Raw genomic sequence first — 11,742 nt, 5'->3', positions numbered from 1 at the left:
TGTCGTATAGGCTAAATAAATAGGATGTTGTTGTTTTTTAACTCTTTCTCTCTCTAATATATCTATCAACAACCTTATGTCTCGTTTTACAAATGTGCGAAATTACGACAAATGTCTGAACCAAAATAGACAATAATGTACTCGATTTTTCACTACCTATTTCTCATGTTTATTTTGAAATGGGCTGTTCTAAGACTGCATGTGGATTGCATGACATCACGGCTCCATTCAAAGACCACATGATCTATTAAAAAAGGAGGGGAACCACCACGTCCACGAGAAGCATCGCATCCCGACGGTACCTCTGTCGTGAAGATGGCGGTCCCAGCTCCGAGCAGCCGGACCGGATCCGTTAGCAGCCTGGGGAACAGTCCAACCGCAGCACCGGGAGGCTTAAACAACAACAACCACAAGCTGTGGTGCTGCCACGAGCTGGACTTCAGGTCCGGGGTGAAGATCGAGGAGCTCAACCGACTCATCCATGAATTCAGCAAACAAGACCAACGAGAGTATGATGACCAGAGGGCACTGGAAATACACACCGCCAAGGATTTCATCTTCTCTATGCTCGGTAATAGCATCTTCAAACCTATTCATATTGTGTTTAAATAATCAGAATTGTTATTCATTAGGCCCACAATTCAATTGTATTCTGTTTTATTAAGTGAAAAAGACTAGGTTTGGTATTATGCTATAAAGAACTGGTCAGATGTACTGTAATAATAATAAAAATGTACCCGTATTTCATATGTAAGAGGTTTTAGATTAATATATTCATACTATATTAATCTAGGTTATACAATTATTTTAACTTCATTTACATAGCTTGATCGTACATGCTGAAGGTGTGTTATAGTGCTTTATGCTTTATGCAACATCTTAGCATCTTATATTATCTAAACACTGAATCCATTTGGGTCTGCTCTTAAGCGGGTTTATGTTTGACCTCTTGCAGAATAATTCCACAGTAGTCGGATGAATGCATGCCCCTAATCTACTGTTTGAAGGGATCAGAATGATTATGTCCACATGTTGAATCCCTCTAACCGCTTACACATGAAAAAGTGAAGTTTATACCTTTGACAAAGAGCAGTATGGACAGAGAAAACATGGGGCATGAATTGATATTGTATTGGGGTTAGTTTAAAAATAAATGAAAAAGTGAATGACTTGAGATCAGTTAGAATTTAATATTTATTAAAAGTTTTGGATAAAAGCGTCTGCTAAATTATTAAATGTAAATGTAAAATGTAATAAACAAGCTGAAAAATGTATTACTAATTACAAAAATGATAAATTACAGTTGAACAGTTGAAGTAAAATGATCTGCTGAACACAAAAGAAGATATTTTGAAGAATGTTTGTAACCAAACAGTTGACGGTAACCGTTGACTTCCATATGGGGGAAAAATACTATGGATGTCAATGAAGCCCATTAACAGTTCGGTTACCGATATTCTTCCAAATATTCTTTTGTGTTCAGAAGAAACTTGAGGGAGAGTAAATAATGATTTTTTTGTTTAACTATCCGTTTAAACCCCTCTTTAAATACCTTCAGAGTATGTGTTTATTTGTTAATCTTTTTTAATTTAGTCCTACATGTCTAAAAAATAATTGCATGACTAATCTAAGACATATTTAGAAATGTGGATATTTTCAACAGAAATTCAATAGACTGTCCAGCACTGGGTTTATTTCAAAACTAAGGGGGAAGTGGGTGTAAGGAGGCATTCAGGCAATTATGGGAACCCATCCATTGAGGCTGAAGTAATGTACAGCTTCCTCTCATTCTGTTCTCACACTTTCACTCACTGCCATTCACCCAGCTCAATTCAGAAAGCAGGAGGCTGATTGGCCTGCAGTGTCTGTGTATGCAAATGAGACAGATGGAACAAAAGTGACACTGCACGTCTTTGAGAGTTGGAATCTCTGTGGGAGACAGATTTAAAGAATGATGGGTGGAGGGATGTGGGAATAGTTTGGGTTTTTGCTCAACATCAGGGGGGATTCTAGGAAGGAAGATTTAACTGAAAGTGCTAATTCCTATTGTTTTATAATGATATTATATATATATATATATATATATATATATATATATATATATATATATATTTGTGTGTGTGTTATAATAATTAAGCTTTTCTATCTGTGTAAAATTACATAGTTTTCTCTCAGCTGTTTACTAAATTCCTTTGAATTATACTGCCATGAAAAAAGTATTTGAATGGCTTCAAATCATCAAATATAAATTTATATTATACTATGGAAACCAGAAATCTCAAAAATTCCTTAATTTTAATTTTAAAAATGCATCTACAGTATATTGTCCTTGTGAAAAAAAGCAATTGTCCCCATAATCCGGGAAACCATCAAAACAACATTTCTGTTAAACAAATGAACGTCCTTCTTATGATGGTAACAGTGTGATTATATGGGGATGTTTTTCTGACTTTTTATCGTTGAAGGAAGCATTTATTATGCTGTACACCAGACAATTCTTTAGGAGAATGTCCGTGCATGAGCTGAAGTTTATTTGGATGATGCAGCAAGACAATGATTCAAAACACCAAATCAAGTCTACTTCTGAATGTCTGAAAAGAAAAAAATGAATTATGACTTGAAAAAGCAGTTTATGCTTATAGACCTGCCGGAGAGGGTCAAGTTTTCTCAACAGAGATGTGCAAGGCTCAAATGTATTGTTTTGCCAGCCAGACATCAGGTTTAAGGGGGAATTATGCATTCTCAGTGATATATAGTGCATACACTCACCAGCCACTTTATATCTTTCTAGTACCTGGTTGGATCCCCCATTTTGCTTTCAGAACTGAAACTGATCAAGGGAGCATATCAGCAGTAGATATGTGAAAAAAACCAAACAGTCTGTGCTGCCCTACTTTTTGTAAGGGAATTTGTCCTTAGAAGTGTTAGGAGATATTAAAAATATACAGTAAATGGCAAAAGAAGGTAAATTAATTTACCATAGTGAGTGATTCCAAGGACACTGAGTCAAACTGCCCCATTCAGGGAACAGCTATAAATATTTGAGTGCATCCCCATCCTCAATGGGGACAGATGAAAGCTCAGCTTGTGTGAGCCTGGATGCTTAAGAACAATTAGACATGCTTGAGAACATTAAACCGCCAGCTGCATCCTTACTCAGCAGCAACTCTCTGTGCCCTAAAAGCCAGCATAGGCACACAATAGAATGTGAACAAATGTAAATGTTACGTTCCTCCTCCTTCCTGATGCTTTTACCTTGTGCTGCCGGTGTCAACTTTCAGGTCCTCTTATTGATCCACTGGAAATAGAAAGTGCTCTGCTGTCTTCATCAGTGAAGAGGAAGAGTTTCTGGTCATGTGACAGGAAGCTTAAATTGTTCAATATTATGTAAATAATCCTATATGTGGATAAGAAATGTACATGAAGACCTAATAACAACATCACATTCTTTGCATTAACAATCATGAGGCATCTTACACATAATTTTTATAGTATAGTATAGAAACAAATGCATCCTAGACAACAAATGACAGTAACACTACAATAAACTTCATCCATTAAGTATCATGAACTAACAATGAACATACATTTTATTTATCTAGGTTAATGTTCATTTATATTAATACTAGGGTATAAAAAATTATTTTTCATGCGTGTTCAATGAACCACAAACAATTATTGGACATGCACCTGTGGAACAAGACACTATCAGTTTACAGGCGTTAGACAATAAAGGTCACAGTGAAAACAACTTAGGACACTAAAGATACCTTTTTTACTGACCCTGAGAAGCACCAGGAGAAAGATGGCCAGGGTCCCTGATCACCTGCGTGAACATGCCATAGTCCTGCTGCAGGAGACATGAGGACTGCAGATGTGAGCAGAGCAGTAAACTGCAATGATCGTAATGAAAGATGCCTGAGACAGTTACAGGGAAACAGGAAGGATAACTGATCGTCCTTGTGGTGCCAAACCACACAAACCATATGTCCAACCAGACGTGTTAAAGAACTCGCAAATGCCTTGGTTGAAGAGTGGAGTAACATCTCACAGCAAGAACTGGCAAATCTGCTGCAGTCCACGAGGATGAGATGCACTGTAGTACTTAGAGCAGCTGGTGGCCTCACCACATACTAACTGCTATTTTTGATACTGACCCCTGCTTTGTTCAGACTCATTATTCCATTTCTGTTTGTCAAATGTCTGTGAAATTTGTTCAGTTGTTTAGTCTCAGTTGTTGAATTTTTTTATGTTCATACAAATATTTACACATAATAAGACATTTTGCTGGAAAAAAAGCAGTTGAAAGTTGGAGGTTTTTGTTAATGAATATACATATTCATAACCCAACTAACATTAAGTTTACCTCAGGAAGATTTAGCCAATAATGTTTTTAGTTCATTAGTTATTTAGATTAATGAAAATCATATCACTAAAATTATAAATACTTTAGAAAAATATAAAGTTTTTTTTATGACAACCTCAAAAATGATTAAAAACGTAATAATTGATGGCACTGATGAGACCGAAGTGGAATCGTCCCAGGTAGAGCTGGAGGGAAGGTAGAGCCAGACGGAGCCGAAGGTGCTGGTTGGACGACGTCTGACCAAGGCGTAGCTGGAGGGACGATGCAGCCCAGTGGAGCTATAAGGATGATGGTTTCTGGTGGAGCCAAGTGAGCGAGGAGTTAAAGCAGAGCCGACAGGTCGCCAGGCCGAGCGATGGGTTCAGAGGCTGTAAGCGGAGCCAGGGGATCTTTTGGACTAGGCTGAGATGGTGGCCTGAAGAGCCGAGGCAGATTCTTTTTGGGATTTGGGAATAGGAGGTGGGAGAGGGAAGCTGGGCAGGCACTCGGGAAACATATGAAACTCTAGGCTGTGCGGGACCAGCGGGGAAAAAGAAAAACTCTAGGCTGTGCAGGACCAGCGGGGAAAAAGAAAAACTCTAGGCTGAGTGGGACCAGTGGGGAAACCGGAAACTCTAGGCTGGGTGGGACCAGCGGGGAAACCGGAAACTCTAGGCTGGGTGGGACCAGCGGGGAAACAGAAAACTCTAGGCTGGGCAGGACCTGTGGGGAAACAGAAAGCTGGGCGAGACCAGTGGGGAATCAGAAAACTCTTGGCTGTGTGGGACCAGCAGGGAAACAGAAAACTCTAGGCTGGGTGGGACCAGCGGGAAAACAGAAAACTCTAGGCTGGGCAGCACCAGTGGGGAAACAGAAAACTCTTGGCTGGGTGGGACCAGCAGGGAAACAGAAAACTCTAGGCTGGGTGGGACCAGTGGGGAAACAGAAAACTCTAGGCTGGGTGGGACCAGCGAGGAAACCGGAAACTCTAGGCTGGGTGGGACCAGCGGGGAAACAGAAAACTCTAGGCTGGGCAGGACCTGTGGGGAAACAGAAAGCTGGGTGAGACCAGTGGGGAATCAGAAAACTCTTGGCTGTGTGGGACCAGCAGGGAAACAGAAAACTCTAGGCTGGGTGGGACCAGCGGGAAAACAGAAAACTCTAGGCTGGGCAGCACCAGTGGGGAAACAGAAAACTCTAGGCTGGGTGGGACCAGCAGGGAAACAGAAAACTCTAGGCTGGGTGGGACCAGTGGGGAAACAGAAAACTCTAGGCTGGGTGGGACCAGCGAGGAAAAAGAAAAACTCTAGGCTGGGTGGGACCAGTGGGGAAACAAAAAACTCGAGGCTGAGTGGGATCAGCAGGGAAACAGAAAACTCTAGGCTGGGCTGGACCAGTGGGGAAACAGAAAACTCTAGGCTGGGTGGGACCAGTGGGGAAACAGAATAAATAATTTTGCAATGTGCTGCTATTCAAGCAAATGTTTGTGCTTTGTTTCCTGCTGCCCTGTATCTTGCTCTTTCATTGGCTGTAGGTCATCGCCGATGTAGTTTTCAGTCAGAACACATTCACACAGCAGGATTTTGAATCGCGCGATCGACTATTCTCTCAGATTGCGTCTTTGATCATTCACACTGTGTGATTGTCACTCATGTGAACAAGCACCGATTTGCCTATGATTTCGGGCATTTGTCTGCGATCTCACAAAACCTGTCGGCGAGCGAAAATCGGGCCTAAAATCGTGCAGTGTGAACTCGGCATTAGACACGTCAACTCCAAAAAGTCCCTGGTGTGTGACTCCAGGGATCAGTCATTCTGCTCCAGGCATAAGAGGTGTACTGCAGGTCTACATGTGAGGGGAAGAGGGAAAAGAAGAAGAAAAAAGTCCATGCTTCTGTCACGTGGCTGTAATGATCCCAAGACGATAGAGTATCAAACAGTCTTTATTCTAAATTCACAAGGAAAATCAGGAGATAAACGGAGACAAACGGCCACTAAACACAGACTAGATTGGACAAAGATCTAGAAAGCATAGGGAGTGGAACTTTTTCACGACAAGGATGTGCTAAAAATGGAAAAGTGTTTTTTATTTTAACGTGATGATAAGTCAAGTCAAGTCAAGAATATTTGTATAGCGCTTTTCACAATACAGATTGTATCAAAGCAGCTTCACAGTATTAAATTAAAATAATAATAAAACGTCCATGTTTGGTAATGCTAATCAATAGTATTATTGATTGATTCATTAAATTGAACATCCCCAACTGAGCAAGCCAAAGGCAACAGTGGCAGGGAAACGAAAAACTCCATCAGGTGACCTAATGGAGAAAAAAAAAACTTGGGAGAACCCAGGCTCAGTCGGGGGCCAGTTCTCCTCTGGCGGTTATGAACTAGAGGCCGGATTTAACTGTAAGATTAAAACATTTATATGAATGCCTGGCTGAAGAGATGCGTCTTTAATCTAGTTTTGAACTGGGAGAGCGAGTCTGAGCAACGAACAGTATCAGGAAGGCTATTCCAGAGTTTTGGAGCTAAATGTGAAAATGCTCTCCCTCCTTTAGTGGACTTAGATATCCTAGGTATAACCAAAAGCCTCGAATTTAGCGATCTTAAAGAGCGCGATGGATTATAGGGCGATAGAAGATCCGTTAAATAGACTGGAGTCAGTAACAATACCTTATAATTAATACAGAACTTTATAGGTAACCAATGTAGTGATGATAAGATCGGTGTTATATGATCATATTTTCTTGATCTAGTAAGAACTCTAGCGGCTGCATTTTGGACTAACTGATAACGAAATTTCATCTTCACAAACCCAGAACCATTCAGTGTAATCATAATTTTTGAACGTTCTCCTCTGATATAAAGTCTTGTTGGTTTGGACAATAAAATATTCATTTAGCCAACACTTTTATCCAGAGTGACTTACAAATGAGAAACATCACAAGCAAAGTAATATCAATAGAATAGTTGTATTGAACATAAGGTACTTGTGTTTTTGAAATAAATATATATATATTTTGTACACTTCATCTATAAGAATCTTTGTTACGATGTACATTTATACCATACTCTGTTTTTTCTCTGTTTCAGGCATGGTGCAAAAGCTGGACCAAAAGTTGCCTGTTGCCAACGAGTACCTATTGTTGTCCGGTGGTGTGCGAGAAGGTGTGGTGGACATGGACCTGGATGAGCTTGGCATCTATAACCGTGGCTCTGACTATGACATGGCCTTCACCCTGTTGGTTCCTGCACTTAAGCTGCACGACCGGAACCAGCCCGTCACACTGGACATGCGCCACTCAGCGCTGGGTCATTCTTGGCTCAGCTTGCGACTTTTTGACGAGGGCACCATTAACCGTTGGCGAGACTGCTGCACGCTGACTGACCATCTGAACGGCACCACCAATTACTTCTTCTCGCCCACACTGGTAGCTGACTGGTTCCAAGAAGCTGTCGGACTGGTGCTGACGGAGTTACAGCGCAAGCCACAAAGGGGCACCCCAAGGGTGGAGCGGGTCGAGCGTCACGGCACGCTGCTGTCTATGGTTTTAGGTGTGGGCAGCAGCCGCATGCTTTATGACATTGTTCCTGTGGTGTCTTTTAAAGGCTGGCCGGCGGTTGCTCAGAGCTGGTTGATGGAGAACCACTTCTGGGATGGCAAAATCACAGAGGAGGAGGTCATCAGTGGCTTCTATCTGCTGCCTGCCTGCTCGGCCTCTGGTTGCCAGGAAAACGAGTGGCGTCTCTCCTTCGCTCGCAGCGAGGTGCAGTTGAAAAAGTGCATCTCGCCAGGCCTCATGCAAGCTTACCAGGCGTGCAAGGCGATAGTTGTAAAGCTGCTGGCCCAACCCACAGCTATCAGTCCCTACTACTTACGCAGCATCATGTTGTGGGCCTGTGACCGACTGCCTGCAAGCTATTTGTCACAGGAAGACTACGCTGCACACTTCCTGCTAGGTCTCATCGATGACCTGCAGCACTGCCTTGTCAACAAGACCTGCCCTAACTACTTCATCCCGCAGTGTAACATGCTGGAGCACCTGTGTGACGAGACCGCCATATTTCATGCTCGCAAGCTAGCGCTGGTGCGCTCGGATCCGGGCGAACACCTGCGCTCGGTCATCGAACAAGCAAAGGCGGCCAACAGACTGACGCTGGAGATGCAGCGTCGTGGGAGTTCCTCAGGACTGCCCTCTCCGCTGGCGGATCCTTCCTCAGCGGATCACCAGCAGCCAGATGACCGCTTGGCCAAGAAGCTACAGCAGCTGGTGACCGAGAATCCAGGCAAGTCCATCTCTGTGTTCATCAACCCCGACGACGTCACGCGACCCCATTTCCGTATTGACGACAAGTTCTTCTGAAAACCTAGCTCTATTTTCGGTTTAACCTGAGGGGTGTGCATGGCACTGTCCAGAAACTGGAGCTGTGTCCTTGTGCCTGCTTACATCAGACTGGAGAGGATCTTCTGGAGGAAATGACTGCAACACTTCTATAAGACTGGCCTTACTGAGTGGAAAATCCCAATTATTTGCACCTTCAGGGGATTTCATATCATGGTGACTCTGAGAAGAAGAGCTGTGTAAGTCTAGCACATTCTGGACAATGATTTACATAGTATATGAAAATATAGCATATGTCCTGTAGATGGTATTGTTATCCTGATGAAAAGTCTGTTGTAACAAACAATAGAATCAGACATGTGTTTTGCATCTGTGCTGACTGAGACGACACATTTCCATTTCCGTATATCACCTCTTTATGTTTGTGGACAATTAACATATCTTGTTATTTATTTAGAGGAAGCAACAAAAAAATATATGTCAATGAAAGCCAAACCTTTTTTATCTATAGGCGATTTAAATCATATTCCTTAAGTGCAATTAAAAGAATGTACATTAATGCCCTGTAAGAGTGAGGTTCTTGTATTGACAAAAACGTTCAACTATAACAATGCAGAATTGTCTAAAGTGGGGGTACTTTACTTAGAGCCCTGAAAATGTTGCTGCTATTGGAGAATTAAAGGATGTTATTTTGCTTTTGAATTATTGAAAGTGACTAGCAGCATCCAATATAAGCCCACTTATTACTAATGTTAAAGGGATAGTTCACTTTTACTCGCCCTCATTGTTCCAAACCTTTATAAACACAAAGGAAGATATTTTGAAGAATGTGTGTAGCCAAACAGTAGTGGGGCACCATTGGCATAGAATTTTTTATGGAAGTCAGTGGCAACTGTTGGTTACCATTATTCAAAAATACATTTGTGTAAAAAATTATTGAACAACTTGAGGTTGAGTTAAAGGGATAGTTCACTTTGAAATTAAATTTTGGTATGTTTTAGCTTACCTCAAGGGCATCCAAGATGTAGGTGTCTTTTTTTCCCAACCCGGTCTCACCCCAAAACGTCATATACTGACGGGTCTTGACCATACTGTACGTCAACATACGACGAAAAGGGTACCCTTTAACGTCAATATGAGACGCAGACATAAGCGCACCAGCAGCGCCTCCTAGCGGTACCCTAACGCATACCTAAACCCAACCATACCCGAATCGTCACACATGGACGTTATAGGGGTATCCTTTTCGTCGTATGTTGACGTATGGTCAAGACCCGTCAGTATGTGACGTTTTGGGGTGAGACTGTGTTATTTTTCCACAGTAGTTTCAATTTTTATATTGTTAGGTCAAACCGTTCTTGTCTGACAGTCATATCATGCAGGTCTATGGTCACTGTCTCAAAGAGCATGCACAGAGTCCAAATTTAAACAATTCCCCTTCGTCCAAATTAAACAATTCCCCATCGTAAGTACACATTGATGGCCTAAGACACGAAACGAGCGGTTTGTGTGAGAAAACGAACAGTATTTATATCGTTTTTACCTCTTGTAACACAGCCACGTCCAAGTGATCTGAGGGCTCGAGCGCATCCTGGTGTGTGATGTGTGCGCAGGCTGGTGCATAGATGTATACACTAGATGTTGCCTTGGCTACGGCAGTTCATTGGAACGAATGTCTTTAATGCGACATCTAGTGTATATATATATCTATGCACCAGTCTGCGTACACATCACACAGAAGGAAGCGCCCGCGCCCTCAGATCACTTGGCCGTGGCTGTGTTACAAGAGGTAAAAACAATATAAATACTGTTAGTTTTCTCACACAAACCGCTCGTTTCGTGTCTTAGGCCATCAATGTGTACTTACGATGGGGAATTGTTTAATTTGGACGATGGGGAATTGTTTTAATTTGGACTCTGTGCATGCTCTTTGAGACAGTGACCATAGACCTGCATGATATGACTGACAGACAAGAACGGTTTGACCTAAAAATATAAAAATTTAAATTACTGCAGAAAAAAAGACACCTACATCTTGGATGCCCTTGAGGTAAGCTAAAACATACCAAAATTTAATTTCAAAGTGAACTATCCCTTCAATGATGATTACAGAAGTCTCTGAATTTTGGGCTGAACTATCCCTTTAATTGTGTCTCAAAAAAAAAAAAAAAATACAGAGTAGGACATCAATCGTGTAGTTTGTACCTGAAAAAATCTAGCTTGCCTGTGTTGTTCCTCCAGTAAATAAAGAATTGTGCATTGTTTTGAAAGCTGTGTTGGTTTGGAACTTTGATTTGTTTGCTTGGTCTAAATCAGTAAATAATACATAACGCAATAAATATTTGAAATCATTTATATTTAGACAGCAGGACATTTGAGCTATGCTGTAAGCACAGGAAGGAATCATGCATCATTGAAGTCAAATTTATGTCACATATATCAATTTATGTTACATATGTAAGCAGATATAATGGTGTATTTACGCTTAAGAATGTTGTGTAATTACAGGAATATTGAACACACAGTGGGAACAAGCAATGCTACGCCAATGTCCATTTACTTTCTCCATAATCTTCTAATTAGGGATAGGTTTTCAAAATGTTCAAAACTTTGTATCTTATTATTTAGTAAACAGGTCATTTTGGCCTCATTACTTGACAATAAATGCAGGGGTGTAAAGGCTTTAGGTTCCTTTTTTAGGTTCCCCTGTCCCAATAAATTGGCTGTTTTTGATAGTTCATCATATTCGTCACCACTGTACCGACATACAGTGAACTCCACAGACACGCTGAGTCAGCACATTGAGTGACATAATATCCCAGTCTGCACCTTTCCACACAACCACAACATCAGTTCCTGATGATGAACAATTGCATACATCTAGCACAAATAGACACATCCACACAATGCTGACATGTGCTATTAAAGCATTATGTATACCCAGAGATTCTGTAAAAAACGAATCTTTGAGAGGTCATTAAAAGCGACCTTTGTGTTTGACATGACACTGTGCCTCTGATACCAGAACAGAACACTGGACTCTTATAGCAG

General features: G+C 41.4%; 1 protein-coding gene across 1 annotated transcript; it reads left to right on the top strand.

Moving 5' to 3' along the window:
• The first annotated feature begins 237 nt into the window (after positions 1-237).
• On the top strand, positions 238-9,856 carry mb21d2 (Mab-21 domain containing 2). The gene is made up of 2 exons (XM_079614269.1): positions 238-571; positions 7,442-9,856. The coding sequence occupies exons 1-2, from the start codon at positions 316-318 to the stop codon at positions 8,710-8,712; spliced, it is 1,527 nt and encodes a 508-aa protein (XP_079470395.1). The 5' UTR covers positions 238-315; the 3' UTR covers positions 8,713-9,856.
• The last annotated feature ends 1,886 nt before the right edge of the window (positions 9,857-11,742 follow it).

The sequence above is a fragment of the Phoxinus phoxinus genome (assembly GCF_949152265.1).
Source record: "Phoxinus phoxinus genome assembly, chromosome: 5".
Lineage (NCBI taxonomy): Eukaryota > Metazoa > Chordata > Actinopteri > Cypriniformes > Leuciscidae > Phoxinus > Phoxinus phoxinus.
This window is presented reverse-complemented; position numbering and strand designations above follow the sequence as displayed.